The sequence below is a fragment of the Muntiacus reevesi genome, chromosome 1 (assembly GCF_963930625.1).
Source record: "Muntiacus reevesi chromosome 1, mMunRee1.1, whole genome shotgun sequence".
Classification (NCBI taxonomy): Eukaryota; Metazoa; Chordata; class Mammalia; order Artiodactyla; family Cervidae; genus Muntiacus; species Muntiacus reevesi.
In genome coordinates, this window is record NC_089249.1 from 110,911,056 (window position 1) to 110,931,942 (window position 20,887).

The 20,887-nt window shown below is 36.2% G+C and overlaps 1 protein-coding gene across 2 annotated transcripts in view; it reads right to left on the bottom strand.

The window, feature by feature from the left end:
• The window catches only part of FNBP1L (formin binding protein 1 like), a 113,068-nt gene that overhangs the window by 25,315 nt on the left and 66,866 nt on the right, over positions 1–20,887 (bottom strand). For both annotated transcript variants that reach the window (XM_065908464.1, XM_065908465.1), the window contains exons 3-6: positions 11,772–11,825; positions 10,344–10,491; positions 9,618–9,680; positions 2,833–2,937 (exon numbers count right to left, since the gene is read on the bottom strand). In XM_065908464.1, coding sequence (XP_065764536.1) covers positions 2,833–2,937; positions 9,618–9,680; positions 10,344–10,491; positions 11,772–11,825 — 370 coding nt within the window. The remainder of the gene's footprint in view (positions 1–2,832; positions 2,938–9,617; positions 9,681–10,343; positions 10,492–11,771; positions 11,826–20,887) is intronic.

The following is a 20,887-nucleotide window of genomic DNA, read 5'->3' on the forward strand; positions in this document are numbered from 1 at the left end:
ATTGTTACATGAGACTTCTCTGAAGATAATAAAAGCACATTGTGAATACACTTCGTTATTCTAATACTAGTTTTTATAATTGTAATCCCTAACTTTCTAACAGTAGATCCACAAGTTAATTCTTCTGAACTCAGAAACAAACTGACTTACAGAAATACACGGTAGTCAAGGTCTCAAATAAGTCCACAAATATCCATTTAATTCACGGTGTTCTTGAAGATTAAAATAAATACGTACTATGGAAACTAAACACCATTGCCCAAAGTATTTCTAAAGAAAAATACACTTCAAGTTCTAACCTGAGACTCTAAGAACACGTTCATTCACTCCTTTCCCTTTTCTCCCTCCTCCTACAAACTATGATGGAATGAAGGATTCCAAGTATTCCCTACCCACAGTGGTTCTTTCTTTCAGGTGAGGCGCCTCCTGTTTCAAGTCACTGGCTATAATACCTAAAGCCTGGATGAAAGACGCCAACAGGTTATGAAAAAGTGTAAGACTAGAAACTAAGACAACTGACACCTTCTCTGAAATATTCTGGTTTCCCATCTACTGCCTTTGCTTTCTTTTTCTATTTTATATTTCATTAAATTTTTTAAAAAATTTAATTGTGGCAAAATATACAATACACAAAATATAAAATTTACCCATCTTAATTATTTTTAAGTGTATAGTTTGATAGTGTTGTGTATATTCAGTGTTGTGCAACTGCCTTCCTTGCCTTTAGGAAGATACACTAATTGGCCTGCTCCCTCTTCACCTTTTTTTGTTTTTGTTTTTTAATTTTATCAGTACTTACTTAAATCTACGTTCCCTTCCCTTCCTAGATGCTGAAAACAGAGTTCCTCTACTCTCTAGATTCTAAAGTAAATCCTCAAAGTTTTCCCAATTCTCTAATAATTAAAGGGGCTGCAAACAAGAAAAAAAAAAAAAAAGGAAGTTATAAACATTAAAGTTCTGAACTAGTTAGGTCAAACTAACTAGTAGACATGGTATATCTAGATTTCAAGATGTATGACCAGTCTCTAAAGATATCTTTATAGACAGAAACAAATAAGCTAAAAATGAGAGTCCATTTAAACCTAATTTGTTTAGTACACAGACTATGTATTCAATTGATGTATCAGAAGAGTTCTTAAGGAGTCAGTGTCAACCAGCAAGGAAGACTCCCGACTCCCACATATAAAACTGTCTGTTTGCAAGTGTTGTGGTCCACATTTTTATCAAGTAATGCTAACACATTATGTGTATTACATGATGCCTAGAAGAAAATTAATATAGTGGGTGATCAAAATCAGGGATCCAAAAACCTTAACAGCAGGATCAAATCTAGTAATTGACATAGACGTAGCATATACATTTAAAATGCCAACAGTACACGTTCTGTCTGAGACACATGAACTTGTAACTCCTCATGTATGAAAAGACGTGGGGATTTCAGTTAACCATAGACTCAATGAAAGTCAGTCCAAACAACCAATATACATTTAGGGTATAATGTATACCCTACAAAAAAAAACCCAAATACACAATATACATTTAAGGTATAACTGCCAAAAAACCAGTATACATTTAGGGTGCACTTAATATAAACTTAGTTTTCAAAACAAGCAAGGTAAACAAACTCAGAACTGATCAAACTGAATTATACCCAATTTGATACAACATACTTTAAGCGGAATATCGGTTAATTAAATGATATCTAAATGGAAGTAGTCATAGTGAATGGTAACTTGAAGATATTTCATATGTAGAATAGTTGAAGAAACAAACAGTTCATCTACGGGTAGAGAATCTGCTAAAAATATCTAAATACCTATTTATGAGAAAAATAGATTTGTTATTTTAGTTTTTTTACAAACTGAAAGTGAACAGGGAGATGAGTGGGGTCAATATAAGGAAATGGTAACTTTTTTTTTTTTTTTAATGAAGAGGCTATTTTAAGATTCTATATTTCCAATGACAGGGAACTTACTATCATAAGAGGTGCAACTTATTAAAAACAGGGTAGACAAGATAAAAGCATAAGTTACAGCAGAAGAACTTTAAGGTAATTGTAACCTAAAATGTTAATGATTTTAGGGTTTTTTAAAAATTGGTAAAGCAAATGGAAGGTAGAAAATAAATTATCCCTTTCTCCTTACTTTTTTTTTCTTCTGATGCTATAGAATATTATAAAATTCTAAGGAGAAAATATACTAATGGTGGACCTTTGTATATACAAAAGTACGGAGTAAGGTTCGTCTGTATTTCAAAACTCCAACATTTCAACACTATCACTGTGTCAAATATCCTAAGATAAAGAGCATACAGCAAGGGAGAAGGAAAAGCTAAGCCACAACAGTTATAGGACTGACCCTACCAACAGTTATGTTATAGAACTTCTGGCCCAGACTCAGTGAATGACAAGAGAGAATCCAGCTTTCCAAAATGAGTGAATGAATGAATGAACTAATAAATAAATAGTGATAAATCACATTTCTGACAGTTTTATCATGTTTTCCTTTCTGTAAAGTTGGGAAGCACACTATCCAGCCTCTATCTCATACCCTATCAACATACCTTAGACTTTCTATCTTATTTTGGAATAGGATAGAAGCTCATTCCTATAAGCAATTACATCTTTCCTATGCACTTTGAATGCAGTTGACATTATTAATTTTGTTTCCTTTCTCAGACCAGTACTGTAATTTAAAGTACACAAATATTGTATATTTTAGATCAGATGTAGAGTATCTCTTGCAAAAACTCTAATACCAACATGAATACTGTAACTATGCTCCATATGCAAGTAATATTTTGATATTAAAGTCAGCTTGAATTATTTCTTACCTTTTCAACATCTGCCTTGGTTGCATTAGTGTCATTATCCAATCTTTCGTAACTCTGTTGTGCCTTCTCTGCCTCTCTACATTCTCTTTCAAATTTCTTTTTACTCTGTTAAAAAAAATTAAAATACTGAAAAATAAAATTAGAGTTATCGCATTTAAAAGTTAATAAACAATACTAAAATTTACATGGAACCACAAAAGACCAGAACTGCCAAAGCAATCCTGAGGAAAAAGAAGAAAGCTGGATGCATAAGCCTTCTAGATGTAAGAGAGTACTATGAAGCTACAGTTATCAAAACAGCATGATACTGGCACAAAAAAGACATCAGGTCAATGGAACAGAACAGAGAACCCAGAAATTAGCTCACATACCTATAACACACCTCTTTGACAATGAAGCCAAGAATATTAAATGGAGAAAAGACAATCTCTTTAGCAAGTGGTGCTTGGAAAGCTGGGCAGCTGTGTGTAAATCAATGAAATTATTTAGGACACCCCCTCACATATTTAAGAATAAATTCAAAACGCTAAAGATAGAAACATAAAACAGGGCACCATTAAACTCCTAAAAGAGAACATAAGCAAAACATTTTCGGATATAAATCACAGCAATATTTTCTTAGATCAGTTTTCCAAGGCAAAAGAAGTAAAAGCAAAAAATAAACAAATGGGACCTAATCAAACTTTTAAAAGCCTTTGCAAAGAAAAGCATCAACAAAATGAAAAGACCTATGGAATGGGAAAAAATGTTTGCAAATGATGTGACTCACAAGGAGTTAACATTAAAAATATACAAACAGCTCATACAACTCAGTATTTAAAAAAAAAAAAAATCAAAAAGTGGGCAGATCTAAACATTTCTCCAAAGAAGATATACAGATGGTGAAGAGACACATGAAAAAGTGCTCGACATAGCTAATTATTAGAGAAATGCAAATCAAAACCACAAAGAAGTATCACCTCACACTGTTCAGAATGACTATCATCAAAAAGTCTACAAATAATGAATGCTGAAGAGGGTATGGAGAAAGGGAACTGTTCTACACAGTAGGAGTGTGAATTGGTGTAGCCACTGTGGAAACCAGCATGCAGTTTTCTCAGGAAACTAAAAACAGAACTACCATATGATCTAGTAGTGCACTCCTGGGCATATATCCAGAAAAGATGAAAAACTTCATGCATTGCAATATTCATAGCAGCACCATTTATAATATTAATAGCTAAGCCATGGAAACAACCCAAATGCCCATCAACAGACAACTGGTTTAAGAAGATGTGCTATATATACATATACACAATGGATGTCACTCAGCCATAAGGAATGAAATATTATTATATGCAGCAACATGGATGGACCTAGAGAATATCATAGTAAGCAAAGTAAGTCAGACAAATATTATATAATATCACTTATAAGTGAAATCTAAAAAACAATACAAATGACCATATATGCAGAACAGAAACAGACTCAGACATAGAAAACAAACTCAATCATTACCAAAAGGGAAAGGGGGGAAGAGGGTTAAACTAGGAGTATGGGGTTAACAGATACAAACTACTATACGTAAAACAGATAAGCAACAGGATTTACAAGCAACTATGTTCAGTATCTTATAATAACCTATAATGAAAATAATCTGAAAAAATTCATATGATATATATAAAACTGAATCACTTCGCTGTACACCTGAAGCCAACACAATATTATAAACCAACTCAACCTCAATTTAAAAAAGAAAGTAACTTAAAGGTGTTGCTACTGTGTAATGTGTAAAATTGCATACTAAAAGTAAAATTTTTCTAAATCAGAAAAGAAATTTTACTATCGCAATCAAACCATGTACTTCAAACATCAGATATCATTAGACTGTAAAGAAAAAAATTATAGGCATAGCTGAGTTAATATTTATTATGCATCTCAATCTCTTTATAATAAAAATAATCACATGTATTTTGCAATTTTTTACTTTAAGCTCATTTTAAGCAGGACTTTTTGGGTTTGTTCGGTGTTTTTGTTTGGTTCTTATGTGTTTTGTTAATTGGTTTGATGTTTGCTTGGTTTTTTTTAGTTTGTTTTTTTGATGGGATCCCAATGTAGCTTTGAATATGGAAATATCCCTCCAAACTGGTTTTGTGTTGTTTCTTCCATGTGTCCCAAGAAACACCATCTGCACAAAATGGCTCCTAAATTTTTTAAAATTTAATTCAAATTACCATGACTTTGCAAAAGCTATTCAGAACTGAACATGTAATACATTTACTTTCCTGTGTACATTTTTTATCCTGAAATTAATGTCTCTTTCTTTAAAAATTGCTTTAGTTTCCAATGTACTCTTTTCTAATTTAACCCCGGTGTGCCCAGTTCTTTAAACCGCTCCTCAGTTAATTCAAATACATTCAGAATTCTATTAATTTTATTTTCTTAATGAAATCAAGAACTCAAGAGGTTTTTCACCTGCTGAAATTTGGACTGATTACCAAACTAGGCCTACTGTTACCTTGGGATTTCCCTTCACCATTTCCTGGGGATTGCTTTCAACTCTCCCTTAATTTGAATCCATCTCTAGCTCTACACCTTGGTTCATTTCTATTTTGCTAGAACACATTCAGCAGTAGCTTCCTAAAAGAAGGCTTGGAGGAGATAATTTTTTGAGTCTCCAAGACTGAAAATGCCTTTCCATCTCTTTTAATAAAGTTTAACTGGGTATGAAACTCTTGAGTGGGAAACTGTCTTCTTTCAGACATGTAAAAGTACTACTTCATTGTCTTCTGGCTTCCTGATCCCTGATCATTTGCATAAAACATGTTTATCTTATATTTTGTTTCTTCCTCCCTGGAGTTTGGTTGGATCGTCTCCCTCTAACTGTTATGAAATTTCATTAAGCTATGTCTTCTAACTGTGCTGGGCACCTGGAAAATCCTTTCCATCTAGAAACTCATGTCTTTCTATTCTGGGGAAATTTTCTTCCTGATTTAATTTTCCCTATCCATTTTCTATGTTTTCTATTTTTTAAGAGGATTTTTATCTTGAAAATCAATCTATAGGATGAGTCCTCTAATTCCCTTATATTTTTTCTGTATTTTCAATTTCTGTCATTTTGCTCTACTTTAAGACTTCTTCAATTTCATTCTTTCCAGTGAGCTTTTCATAAAGTTCTTTTTTGTTCTGTATATGTTTCTTTCCTAATAGTATCTTGTTCCTATTTCATGCAATCATTTCTTTGTTCCCTGTGAAAATGTCAGTAACAGTTCTGGGTGTTTACTTGTTTGCTTTTCATTTTTAATTTCTATTTCCTTTCACAGTCACTGTTTCTTTAAAGCTGTTTTCTTTCCCCCTGTATACTTTGCTGTTTATGTCTGGAGATTTCTGCCAGTCTGCTCTTCCTATTTTAAAAGCTAGCTGGCAGTTTCCTTGGAGAAACCATGGCGCCTGTATCTTTGCCTTTTCCTCTCAGGCTAAGCAAATTCCACAGAGGAAACTCTTCCAACTTCTTGTCTGGAAAACATATACCTTGCTACCTCTATTCTGAGAATTACTAAGAGGAAAGCACAGGATGTCAGTATTTTCTGTTTAACCAGTTACAAGGTCAATTTTTTGTCTTGGGCATTACAAAACTATTCAGACAGTGCAAACCTCATTAACTAGAAGGTCAAAAGGTTTAACTTTCTCATAGGATACCTCCCACTCCTTCACCTTCAGATAGAGACAAGGTTCTTTGTTGTCTCCCTTGGCCTGTCCAGAGTTCCTGCCACTTTTCACTAAAGGTTTAACCCTTCAAAGATTCAAACTTAATACAGGGATTTCAGTTCCAACTCTTCACACAGAGCTACAACCTAAATTCTGTCCTTGTGTGAGTACTAAATCCCAACCCCTTAGCAAGGTCCTGTAAACCGTACCCCAACACCTCTGCAATCACTTTTCAAATGCCACTGTATCACCTCTTACACCTACTGCTCTGGCTTTTAGATTATCCTTAGCTTCCAGCAGTTAAGAGATTTCCCTTTCTCTCAGGTAAGAGCTTTCTGCTAAGCTTAAAATACAATAAAAAATATTTTAGCTGTTATATCTAGGTATTTGTAACCAAGGGCTTCCCAGGTGGCACCAATGGTAAAGAATCCACCTGCCAAGAGACACAGGTTCAATCCCTGGGTCAGGAAGATCCCTGGAGGAGGGAATGGCAACCCACTCCAATATTCTTGCCTGAAGAATCCCCATGAACACAGGAGTCTATCGGGCCACAGTCCACAGGGTCGCAAAGAGATGGATATTACTGAAGTGTATGAGCATGCACGCCTCTGGAGCCAAAAGATGTCTGAGTTAGCTCAGCTCACCTTATAGCTAGTACCAGGAATACCTGTAAGTTACATCAAACTTAAAAATTTGATGCAAGAAATTTCTTATAAAAACTTTAAAAGGCACTTACTATTTTGATTAGTATGAGACATCAAATGATACTTAAAATTTATTCAAAGCATAAATATATCTGAATATGCATAAAATGCAGAAAGTCACTTTCCTGTGAAGATTTCTACACTGAATTCTCTGAAACTCAGTTCAGAGCTGTGTTTTCAAAATGAATAGCTATAGCTACTACTTTTGGTATAATCTGAGGCAATGCATATATACAAAAGTGTATTACTGTTTGTGAAAAAAACTAGCTAATAATTCCCTAGCAACAGCAAAAGAATCATGAGTACAATAATATTAAAAATACTCCTTCCCTGAAAGATATATCATTATATGATATGACAGAGAAAAGATTCTCCCTTCTTCATCCTTTGTGCTATAACCTAATCAACAGCCACTCCCTTATTCTTTCTTAGAAGAGCATACCTCCCTATATGGAGGCTGGAAATAGATGATAACTTGCTTTACCAGCCACCCCAGAGCCAGGGCATGGTCATAAAATCTAATCCTGTGAAAGGCATCCATGAAGAATTCTGCTGGGGTTTTTCTGGAAAGTTTTTCTTCCCTGGTTAAACCAAACAGAAGAGAAATGCTTCCCTTCTTGCTTCTACATGCAACTGAATGAGGATGTGGTGTTTGGCTGCTAAAGTCAACTGCTGACTATAAGGGACAAGCCTGAGGGAAAAAATCATGGTCAAGACAGCAACAGAGACAGAAAGATCAGCCTTGGTGACATCACTGAGCTACTGACCAACTCTGGAACTAATCTGATTTTAAGCCCCGTTCTTATAAAGTCATACGCTTTGTTACTTGAAACCAGTAATCTGAGTGACGTGGAGTCTCTGATGCTTCACTCTGCTCAATCTCTGATCATTCCTTCAGAATCTTCTTCACAGGCTACTGTCTTCTGCCCTCATCTTAAATGTCACTGGGGTCTTCTTTTGTTTATCCTGGGTTAACAGTTGTCAATTTTTTCCCCCTCAATATTCAATACTCCATCACTAATTCAATCTATCCCTGCTAGTTCTTTAAATCTCCTTTCAAATGTGTTAGACATTTTACAACTGTATTTCCTTGATTAGACATGAAGACATGGGACTAGAAAAGGAATCCTGCATGTATTTCTCCATATTACACAAAAATTGTATTTGTGTATCTCTCACTAGACTGCAGGCTCCACAAAAACAAGATCATTATCATATCAGCTTTTGTACCAAACTCACTCAATACATATTGTGGGTATTTTCAATATACATGAGTTGAGTTGAACTCACCTTTATTTCATAATACTGTTAATGTCTTAAATCTCTCCTACATTTTTTGATGCCTTCTTCTGACTCCTACAACTTTTGCTTAGTAACAATTATTCTAAAGGTAAGTCAGCACATATCAACAGGAATGATTTGTGTCAACTCCAGCCTTTAAAGGAACCAATAACTCCCGAGTGTAGGCGTTTGTTATTTTGTGCAAATGAGACACACACATACACACTCATTAGGTGGCAGTACGAAGGGTGCGAGTTAAGGCAATTTTAAATTTAATAAACAAACACTCCCTTAAAGTATTGCTGAAACCAATCAGAAAATCAAAACAAAAATGAAAACAGACTTAATTCTTAATATACCTAAGAATTCTCAATCAGCACTGGTGATTAGAATCTTACATTTACATTTTTAGAGATCCAGTGAACTGGAAGAAACATTTTTATATAATCTAGTCCACTGTCTTCATTTTTCACTTACTAAAAATGAAGTCATGAAAACATCAGATGCTAAGGGAAAGGTAGAACTAGAACCCAGGTTCTCTTTGTCTTAGTCAAATGGTCTTCTAAGATATAGCACTATTTCCGTATTACTTCTATCCTCTACCAATACTTTACAATAACTACAAAGACAAAAAGATTCTTCCTAAATGTCTACAGATACCTGAAAATTACAGAGTTGGAACAAAGTGTAGAACCATACAGAAAAAAAAAAAAAGGAAAATGGACACAATGATCTCACATTCTCTATTTACATCAGTGTCAAATTAAGAATATTACTACAATGAGAAATATTAAACTCAAATAGATAAGAAACAAGAGAATTTGGCCTCCCAAGCAGCACAGTAGTAAAGAATCTGCCTGCCAATGTAGCAGACACAGGAGACATGGGTTTGTTTCCTGGGGCGGGAAGATTTCCTCAAGTAGGAAACAGCAACCCACTGGAGTAATCCTGTGTGAAAAATTTCAAGGACAGAGGAGCCTAACGGGCTCCAGTCCATGGGGTTGCAAAGAGTTGGACACCCAATGAGCAACTGAGCATGCACACACATAAGAGAATTCAGGTCTAAATCAGTCTACGAAAATTTATGTCAAACATGAAAACATTATAACTCACATTATCCATCTGTTTCCAACACATGTCAAGGTATTGCTGAGCTTTTCGTCCCTCTTGAAGATGCTAAAGGTGATAACAACCAAAAAAAAACAAGCAAATTTTAAAATTACATTTAAACACCAATTAAAGTCTAAAGGCCTCTCCCGAAAGACTTTTCACTTAATTTTTTTCAAGGTACTAATTATGTAACTTTACCAAGACTCAGGAAGAGAAAAACTCTCTAAAACGCATTTCCTAGAATATTATTTAAATACTTCAAATATAATCTCTAAGACATAAAATCTCTAGAAAAACACATGATTATAGAGAACAGGGGTAGAAAAAGTTTTTTATAATGGGTCAGATAAACATTTTAGGTGTTGGAAACCACGTGGTCTCTTGCAAATATTCAACTCTGCTAATGTAATGCAAAAGTGGCCACCACAATATGTAAGTAACTATCTAAAAATGTAAAAACCATTCTGAGCTCATGGTAACTAGGAAACAAAAACAGGCAGTAAGCTAGAGTTGGCCTGCTGGCTAGAGTTTACCAAACCTCAGTCTTAAATCCCAAATGATCACAAATTAGCAAGAATGTCTTGAGATAATTTAAGCTAGAAGAAATGTAGTGAAATAGAAAATCAATTCATGCGGAATGAACATACATAATTTTAAAAGGCAAAGTACTTCATTTCTGTGAAAATATTGTATATGCTATTATAACTGTATAAAAATGATAAAAATTACCATTTTTCTTTCAGTTTTCAGATCATGAGCATATCTCATTAATTCACCATAAACTCTGTGCGCCATTTCTTCTGCTACTACTTCTCGCTGTCCTGCATAGTCATTTAACTCGTTAAGGATGTTAAAAAAGGCTATACACGAAGTAAACCTGACAAAAACATTAAAAATGGCAAAATTTATTTTTATTCTCATTATAAATGTTTTTGTGATACAGATCAAACCTGACAGTTAACCAATTTTAACATATGCATCCTAAATCTCAGCTACTAGCTCTAAATTAAGCTCTGCATTAAGCTCAAGTTGTACATGTTTATATATCTCCAGGTAGTCATAATTTATAAATAAAAGGATTTGGGGGTCAAAAAATAATAAGAATACTACCTGCAGGCTCTTTTGGCATACTGGAATCTCTTACGTTGCCAACTGACTGGCCTGAGCTTGGGAATGCACTTGGTTGGATTCCTAGGCTTGGCAGCTGAGCCTGTTGCAGAGATGATGTGCTTGCTCTCCAGGACAGAACCTGCCAATCATACCACTCAAATGCATCTCGATGGGTGATCTACAGAACAATTTTGCTATCAGCTCTGGACACAGCTGCCTGTATGCCTGCCCACATCCTGAATGGAAGTGAAGTGCCACTTTGGTTGGCACCACAGAGGGTAAGAAGGGGCAGAAATAAGGGTAAAAAAAATGTGTGTGGAGGGAAGGAGAGAGACAAAGAAAATAACTGTATTAAAATGTATAGATCTACTTGAATACACTGCTGGAACGCTCTTACATAAGCTGAAGACACCCAGCTCAGACAGGACTCCGTTAACACTAAACCTCTAAATAACTAAATCCTCTAAATAACTGACAATCATACACAAAGTTGTTTTAAGTTTAGTCTCTTTTGTTTCTGCATTTTACAACCATCCAGTTTCTTTCTTTCTGCATTTTACAACCATCCATGTATCCCCCTGTGTAAGAATGCCAAAAAGCTCGTAGGCAATCCCTAACCATTTATTCAGAGTTCCAAAATTACTCTGAAAACCTATTCCTTTTCATTACCCCTTTAACCCAAACAGCTAAATTGTTTTACTATTTGTAAAAGAAAGGCAAGAATCTAACAAGCTGACAACTACAAAATAAAGTATGGAAAAAAATATCCTTTTTCTCTGGAGACTACATCATTCAAGTGGAGTCCCAATCCACCTATTACTTAGAACTCACACATCAACTATTCTAAAAAGCTATCATCAAGCCCACTGAAGTATGTATTCTCATAAGAAAAAAAAGTACTTTCCTCTTTCATAAACATAATTTTTTGTTATGATACAAATCTTGTTAAAATTTTTATAAAAAGCTAATGGTATAATATTTAACTAAATAATAAAAATATACTCTTTTAAATTTTCATAAGCAATGATAAATAGGTATATAATTTACCTTGGCTCTTCATCTTTGGAGGAACGTTTGGGACAGTACTTCTTAACCAGATTTCTATAGGAAGAAGATTTTTTTTAAATTGTTAAAAATGCTGTTGTCGAAATTGACTTATATTCCAAAAGCCTCCAATCTCATTAAACCAAGAATTTAATGATGTAAAGTAATTAAGACAGTAAAATGATCATCTATCATTTCATCTCTGCAAAATCAGAGGCAGACAAGCACACGGACTCTGGAGTCAAACTGGACCACATGGGTTTTATGTGACATCTGTATGACCCTGGGCAACTTACTGCCCTCTCTTGTGCCCCGTTTTCTGTAAGTGATGGTAACAGTAACCTCTACACATAGGACTGTGAGAATTAAAGGAGACAGTATTTGCAAAGCATTAACCATAGTCCTTTATAGCATGCTCCTCAAAACATGATCCATGGACTAAGTAAAAGTCCACTTACTCTTCATTACTGATCCACAGCAAGCTAAGTACAGAAATTGAGAGTAATTTTATAAATGTTGAATCTAACAGCAAAAAATATAGGGTATTTCATGTCTCTTTTTACATCATTTTTCAAGTATTCAAAATTTTTTGTAGTTTATAAAAGCATCAGTAGACACTTTAAAAGAATCTAGTCCATCATCACAAATAATTTGAGATACGCCAGTGGTCATGTATGGATGTGAGAGCTGGACTGTGAAGAAAGCTGAGCACCGAAAAATTGATGCTTTTGAACTATGGTGTTGGAGAAGACTCTTGAGAGTCCCTTGGACTGCAAGGAGATCCAACCAGTCCATCCTAAAGGAGATCAGTCCTGGGTGTTCACTGCAAGGACTGATGTTGAAGCTGAAACTCCAATACTTTGGCCACCTCATGAGAAGAGTTGACTCACTGGAAAAGACCCTGATGCTGGGAGGGATTGGGGGCAGGAGGAGAAGGGATGAGATGGCTGGATGGCATCACAGACTCAATGGACATGAGTTTGAATAAACTCCGGGAGTTGGTGATGGACTGGGAGGCCTGGCGTGCTGCGATTCATGGGGTTGCAAAGAGTCAGATACGACTGAGTGACTGAACTGAACTGAAACTGTAATACTCATGGAAATTAGCAAATATGAGGTAATTGATTAATTTATGGTATTATGGTTATAACTACAGTCTCCAACCTATAAATTGATTGCATTCCAGAAACTACTTTTAAAGTCAGTGATTTTAAACCATGAATCCATGAATTACTTTAAACAAAAACAAGTCAAACTTGGGCAAAGAACATTCCAAAGAGCTAGTATCAAATCCTGAACAGTTTTTTGTATATCAGCATTTTAAGCATTATTTAGAGTTACAGGTTATAATCAACAAGCTGTCTTTGCCTACCTACATCACTTAATATGTTATTTTATTCTGTAACAGTTTGTAGCAGACGCATTTCTGCTCACCAAAAAAACCTTGTTATCTCATACATTTTCCAGCCCACTTCCAGTTGAGGCTAATTCTGTATAATGGGCTGTAACTTTTGTGTAAATACCAAGATAAAGCTTTACAGCTCATGCATAGACCTCGGGCTTCTTCATTCCCTGCTGAAGCAACTGTGGAAGATTCATGTTAAGGTCAAGATGAAAATAATATGAATTCTTGCGTTACCACATGGACTACTAGAGCATTATCACCTAGCCTTGCGGCTGACTTTGCATGAGCAAGAAACAAGCTTTTTCTGCTTAGCCCACGAGATTTGGGAGTTATCATTCTAGTACAACTGAGTATATCCTAAACTGCAGCTCCTCTATGTCATGCTTATGTAGTTGTGGTGTGCTGGCCCCATGTAACAGGTCAGGAACACCTTTTTCTTTTCTTGGCCACATCCTATGGCACGTGGGATCTTAGTTCCCCTACCAGGGATTGAACCTGGGCCCACTGCAGTGGAAGCACAGAGTCTTAACCACTGGACCATGAGGTAAGTCCCACAGGAACACTTCTAGATTCCTAATTTCTCTTGAAATTCTTGGTAAGAGATGTTCTCTTTTTTAATTTTTATTTTATATTGGAGTGCAGTTGATTAACAATGTTGTTTTAGTTTCAGGTGCACAGCAAAGTAATTCAGTTTCCTTTTCTTTCTCCAGGGGATCTTCCTGACCCAGGGATCAAACCCAGGTCTCCAACATTGCAGGCAGAGTCTTTTCCATCTCAGCCACCAGGGAAGCCCAGTTATAACTACAGATGTATCTGTTCTTATTCAAATTCTTTTACCATTTAGATTATTATAGAATATTGCACTGAGTTCCCTATGCTACACAGTAAGTAGGTCCTTGTTGTTTATCAATATGTTCTCTTTATTCTAAAGTTAAATTGATAGGACACAATCCTAAAGAGGCTACTTGGGAATTGTATCAACAGAGAGGATAGCAAAATCAGGAGAAAAAGAAATTCTTACTTTTCTGAGTACCCAGATCTCTAAACTTTTCAGTCACATAACCCATACATTTTTTTCTTTGCTTAAACCAATATAATTTGGGCTTCTGACACTTGAAAGATTATGGCTACTGCCACAGACATTAAAAACACTAAAGTCTTAAGATACTCATACCTTAAACATAGCCTAAACAACACTAATTTGATCTCTAGCTTCTGGGAGGAAGAGCACCTATACCACAAGAGGAAAGGGAAAGAAGAAAGTAATAATATGTTTACCTTTTGAGCATGCAGGCTTAAAACTCAGCAATTTTTAAAAATTGCTCTTGCATCTCTTCTGTAAAAGTTACCCAGCTATAGGCTACTCTTCCCAAGGCCCAATAAAGCCCTTAGAAACCATATATAAGACACTAGAGAAACTACAGCATAGTCCAAAATGTTCTTGTAGTCCACTAAATCAAAACTTCTGCTAGGAGATGATGACACAACAAATTATTAATAATATTTCTAGGGAGAGGGACTGAGAAGTGATTCATACTTAAATGTATTACAATTTTTTCTAATTAAAAAAATTATGATAAAAGCATACCAAGAGAATTTATCTCCTCAAAAAAAAGATGTTCTTCAAAGCAACTGATCTCAGTTGGACTTTGTAAGAAAACAGTCTAACGTCAGCAAAAATTCATTCCAAGGTGTGATTGGTTACTAAGTCCCACAAATCCCTGCTTTGAATTTTTAACATAACACGCTTATTAGGTCAAATAAATCTCTGGTTTACGTTAAGTATGTAAGGGTAAAACATGCACATTGCTCCTAAACTAAAAATACTTTAGGCAATTAATCTCTCTCAAGAAATCTCCAACACTGTTAGTGAGAATGTAAATTGGTGCAGCTACTATGGAGAACAGTACGGTTCCTTAAGAAACTGAAAACTGAGCTACCATATGATATAGCAATCCCACTCCTGAGCACATATCCAGAGAAGAACATGGTTTGAACGAAAACATGCACCTCACTGTTCTCTGCAACACTGTTTACAATAGCTAAGGCGTGGAAGCAACCTAAATATCCACTGACAGATGAACAGATAAAGTTTATACATATATACACACACAACCCCCCCAGAATATTACTCAGCCATTAAAAACAAGGAAATAATGCCAGTTGTAGCAACATGGATAGACCTGAAGATTATCATACTAAAAGTAGGTCAAAGAAAGACATTTATCATAGGACATTGCTTATTACAAAAGACTTACTTACAAAACAGACACAGAGTCACAGACTTAAGAGAAAAACTTATAGTTACCAGGAAAGAAAAGGGAGGGGGTGGGATAGATTGGGAGTTTGAGTCTGACATGTACACAATGCTATATTTAAAACAGATAGCCAGTAAGTACCCACTTTATAGTACAGGGAACTCAGCTCAATACTCTGTAATAAACTAAATGGAAAAGGAAAAGAATGGGTACATTTATATGTGTGACTGAATCACTGTGCTGTACACTTGAAACTAATATTGTTAATCAACCACATCCCAATATAAAATAAAAATTTACTAAAAATCTGCCCTTAGCGTCAGTTTCCCTAGGCTACTGTTTATGAAAAAAATTTCCCTCTCTTCTAAATTCAGAGATTCTCCAAGCAACCAATTATGAAAGTAGTTTTTACATGTAACACGTTTTGAGTATTATGTTATAAATCAGGAATTAAAAGTTTTATACAGATACATATTATAGAAATTATAATAGATGTCATAGACAAGCTACTACTTTGCTTTATGCATGTGTGTTTCATCCATGTTTTCCCAGTACCTTAGGATCATGCACCACGAATACAGAAGAACCAATACTCTTCAGTAGTCTGAGGCTTCCAAATTTAATGAGCTTCTCTAAAAATTACAGTATTCCCTCTATATTCTAACTATTTATGTGGTATTAAATATATCATACTACTTAACTTATATTTAAATTCCTGATTTTAATATTTATCCATTCTATTTCTGTCATGTTTATAGTTGAGCTTCAGTGAAAATTAAACACTTTCCAAATAATTTCTAAAAACATTAATTCGCTTTTATTTAAACTGCATTTCACAGTTCTAAATGAAGTAAAATGTAAAAAAAAATTTTAAGGCACATAAATGAATTGAATGTTTCAACATCTGAGAGGCTCTGAGTTCTAATTCAATATTCCATAGGAACCTGGAATGTTAGGTCCATTAATCAAGGTAAATTGGAAATGGTCAAACAGGATATGCCAAGAGTGAACACTGACATTTTAGGAATCAGTGAACTAAAACGGACTGGAATGGGTGAATTTAATTCAGATGGCCACTATATCTACTACTGTGGGCAAGAATCCCTCAGAAGAAATGGAGTAGCCCTCATACTCAACAACAGAGTCCGATACGCAGTACTTGGATGCAATCTCAAAAAGGACAGAATGATCTCAGTTCATTTCCAAGGCAAACCATTCAATATCCAATAATCCAAGTCTATGTCCCAACCACTGATGCCAAAGAAGCTGAAGTTGAACAGTTCTATGAAGACCTAAAAGACCTTCTAGAATCAACACCAAACAAAGATGTCCTTTTCATCACAGGGGTTTGGAATGCAAAAGTAGGAAGTCAAGAGATACCTGGAGTAACAGGAAAGTATGGCCTTGGAATAAAATGAAGCAGTGCAAAGGCTAACAAAGTTTTGCCAAGAGAACACACTGGTCATAGCAAACATTCTCTTCCAACAACACAAGAGATGACTCTATACATGGACATCACCAGATGGTCAATACCAAAATCAGATTGATTATATTCTTTGCAACTGAAGATGGATAAGCTATACAGTCAGCAAAAAACAAGACCTGGAGCTGACTGTGGCTCAGAACAGCTCCTTATCACAATATTCAGACTTAACTTGAAGAAAGTAGGGAAAACCACTAGGCCACTCAGGTATGACCTAAATCAAATCCTCTATGATTTTACAGTGGAAGTGACAAATAGATTCAAAGGATTAGATCTGAGACAGAGTGCTTAAAGCACTATGATGGAGGTTCGTAACACTGTGCAGAAGTGGGTGATCAAAACCATCCCCAAGAAAAAGAAATGCAAAAAAGCAAAATGGCTGTCTGAGGAGGACTTACAAATAGCTGAGAAAAGAAGAAAAGCGAAGGGTAAAGAGAAAAGGAAAGATATACCCATCTGAATGCAGAGTTCCAAAGAATAGCAAGGAGAGATAAGAAGGCCTTCCTAAGTGTACCATGCAAAGAAACAGAGGAAAACAACAGAGTGAGAAAGACTAGAGACCTCTTCAAGAAAATTAAGAGATACCAAGGGAACATTTCATGCAAAGATAGGCACAGTAAAGGACAGAAATGGTAAGGACCTAACAGAACAGAAGAGATTAAGAGGAGGGGGCAAAAATACACAGAACTGGACAAAAAAGATCTTAATGACCTGGATAATGACAATGGTGTGATCACTCACCTAGAACCAGACACCCTGGAGACTAAAGTCAAGTGGGTCCTAGGAAGCATCACTACGAACAAAGCTAATGGAGGTGGTGGAATTCCAGCTGAGCTATTTCAAATCTTAAAAGATGATGCTGTCAAAGTGCTGCACTCAATATGCCAGCAAATTTGAAAAACTCAGCAGTGGCCACAGGACTGGAAAAGGTCAGTTTTCATTCCAATTCCAAAGAAGGGCAATGCCAAACAATGTTCAAACTACCACACAACTGCACTCATTTCACATTCTAGCAAGGTAATGCTCAAAATCCCTCAAGGCAGGCTTCAACAGTATGTGAACTGAGAACTTCCAGATGTACAACTTGGATTAAGAAAAGGCAGAGGAATCAGAGATCAAATTGCCAACATCTGTTGGATCAGAGAAAAAGCAAGGGAATTCCAGAAAAACATCTACTTCTGCTTCATAGACTAAGCTAAAGTTTTTGATTATGTGGATCAAAACAAACTGTGGAGAATTCTTGAATCCTTGAATATGGGAATATCAGACCACCTTACCTGCCTCCTGCGAAACCTGATGCAGGTCAAGAAGCAACAGTTATAACTGGATATGGAACAATGGACTGGTTCCAAATTGAGAAAGGAGTACGCCAAGGCTGTATATTGTCACCGTGTTTATTTTAACTTATATGCAGAATACATCATGCAAAATGTGGGGCTGGATAAAGCTCAAGCTAGAATCAAGATTGCTGGGAGAAATATCAATAACCACAGTGCCCATGACACTGTCCTAATGGCAGAAAACAAAGAGGAACTAGAGAGACTATTGATGAAAGTGAAAGAGAAGAGTGAAAAAGCTGGCTTAAAACTCAACATTCAAAAAACTTAGACCATGGTATCTGTTCTCATCACTTCATGGCAAACAGATGGGGAAAAATGGAAACAGTGACAGACTTTATTTTGGTGGGCTACAGAATAACTGCAGACAGTGACTGCAGCCATGAAATTAAACAACACTTGCTCCTTGGAAGAAAATCTATGACAAACCTAGATGGCGTATTAAAAAGCAGAGACATCATTTTGTCGACAAAGGTGCATACAGTCAAAGCTATGGTTTTTCCATTAGTCATGTACAGGTGTCAGAGTTGGATCATAAAGAAGGCTCAGCACCGAAGAACTGATGCTTTCACTGTGGTGCTGGAGAAGACTCTTGATAGAGTCCCTTAGACAACAAGATCAAACCAGTCAATCCTAAAGGAAATCAATCCTGAATATCCACTAGAAGGACAGGTGCTAAAGCTGAAGGTCCAATTCTTTGGTTCCCTGATGCAAAGAGCTGACTTATTAGAAAAGACCCTAAAGCTGGGAAAGACTGAAGGCAGGAGGAGAGGATGACAGAGGATGAGATGGCTGGAAGGCATCACTGATTCAATGGACATGAGTTTGAGCAAACTCTGAGAGATAGTGAGGGACAGGGAAGCCTGGCATGCTGCAGTCCATGGGGTTGCAGAGAGTCAGACAGGACTGAGTGACTGAACAAAGACGAGTTCCAATTACTGTTTAACAGGTGATAAATACCATATCATTTGTAAAGTGTGAACAAATCATACTATCAGGTTGGTACAAAAGTAATTGTAGCTTCAGACCTTGGATTTTAAATCATTATAACTAGGCTCAAACACTCAAACTGAGGTTCCCTGAAAGCTCAGCTGGTAAAGAATCCATCTGCAATGCAGGATACCCCAGTTCAATTCCTGGGTCAGAAAGATCTGCTGGCGAGGGGACAGGCTACCCACTCCAGTATTCATGGGCTTCTCTTGTGGCAAAGAATCTGCCTGCAATGCGGGAGACCTGGGCTCAATCCCTGGGTTGGGAAGATTCCCTGGAGAAGGAAAGGCTACCCACTCCAGTATTCTGGCCTAGAGAATTCCATGAACTGTATAGTCCATGGGGTTGCAAACAGTCAGACACAACTGAGCAACTTTCTCTTTTTCAGGCTCAAACACATCATTATTAATCAAAATAGGAGCCATTACAATCAACACATTTTTGCCAATGAGAAAGAAATTTGTTTATTCCTGTAGCATAAAAATCAATGCATCAAGACTTGGTGAACTCTTGGAAAGCATTTTCTGCCTCCTTCTGGTTATGGAAGTGTCTTGCCTGCAAAAAGTGTCAAGATGCTTGAAGAAGTGGTAGTTGGTTTGCTAGAGGTCAGATGAATATGGTGGATGAGGCAAAACTTTTAAGAGTTGGTTGTGTGACATGCATGCGGGCGTTGTAATGGAGAAGAACTGGGCCCATTCTATTGGCCAATGCTGGCTGCAGGCATTGCAGTTTTCAGTGCATCTCATCAATTTGCTGAGCATTCTTCTCAGATATAATGGTTCCACCAGGATTCAGAAAGTTGTAATGGATCAGACTGGCAGTAGACCACCAGTGACCATGACCTTTTTTTGAGCAAGTCTGGCTTTGGGAGGTGCTTTGGAGCTTCTTCTCGCTCCAACCTCAAGTTTGTCATCGCCAGTTGTCACAGAAAATCCACTTTGTTGCACATCACAATCCAATTGAGAAATGGATTGTTGTTGCACAGAATAAGAGAAGATGACACTTCAAAATGACCATTTTTTTCATTTGTGGTCAGCTCATGAGGCATCTGGTTACTGAGCTTTATCACTATTACAATTTGCTTCAAATGCCAAACAACCATAGCATGGTCAACACTGAGTTCTTTGGCAACTTCTCATGTAGTTTTAAGAGGATCGGCTTTGATGATTGCTTTCAATTGGTCACTGTCAACTTCTGATGGCTGGCCATAGCATTCTCATCTTAAAAGCTCTCATCTCCTTTGCCAAATTTCTTGAACCACCACTTTCCTATATAAACATCTGTAGCAGTTCCTGGGTCAAATGCGCTGTTGATGTTGCAAATTGTCTCCCACTGCTTTACAATCCATTTTGAACTCAAAAAAAAAAAAAAAAAAAACACCTCTTGAATTTGCTTTTTGTCTAACATCATTTCCCTAATCTAAAATATAAAACAGCAAGTGATACGTCATTAGCGAAAAAACATAATGTGAGAAAAGTGTATTAAAATGATGCATAACATACCAACATTTATTTAAGAATGTATTCTAGTATCAAATGGCAAGGTTCAACAATGTAAAACTGCAGTAAATTTTGTACCACTTCATATTGCTTCTGGCAAAAGGGTAGTATTAGATATCTGAGACTGACTAGTATCTTTTGTTTTAA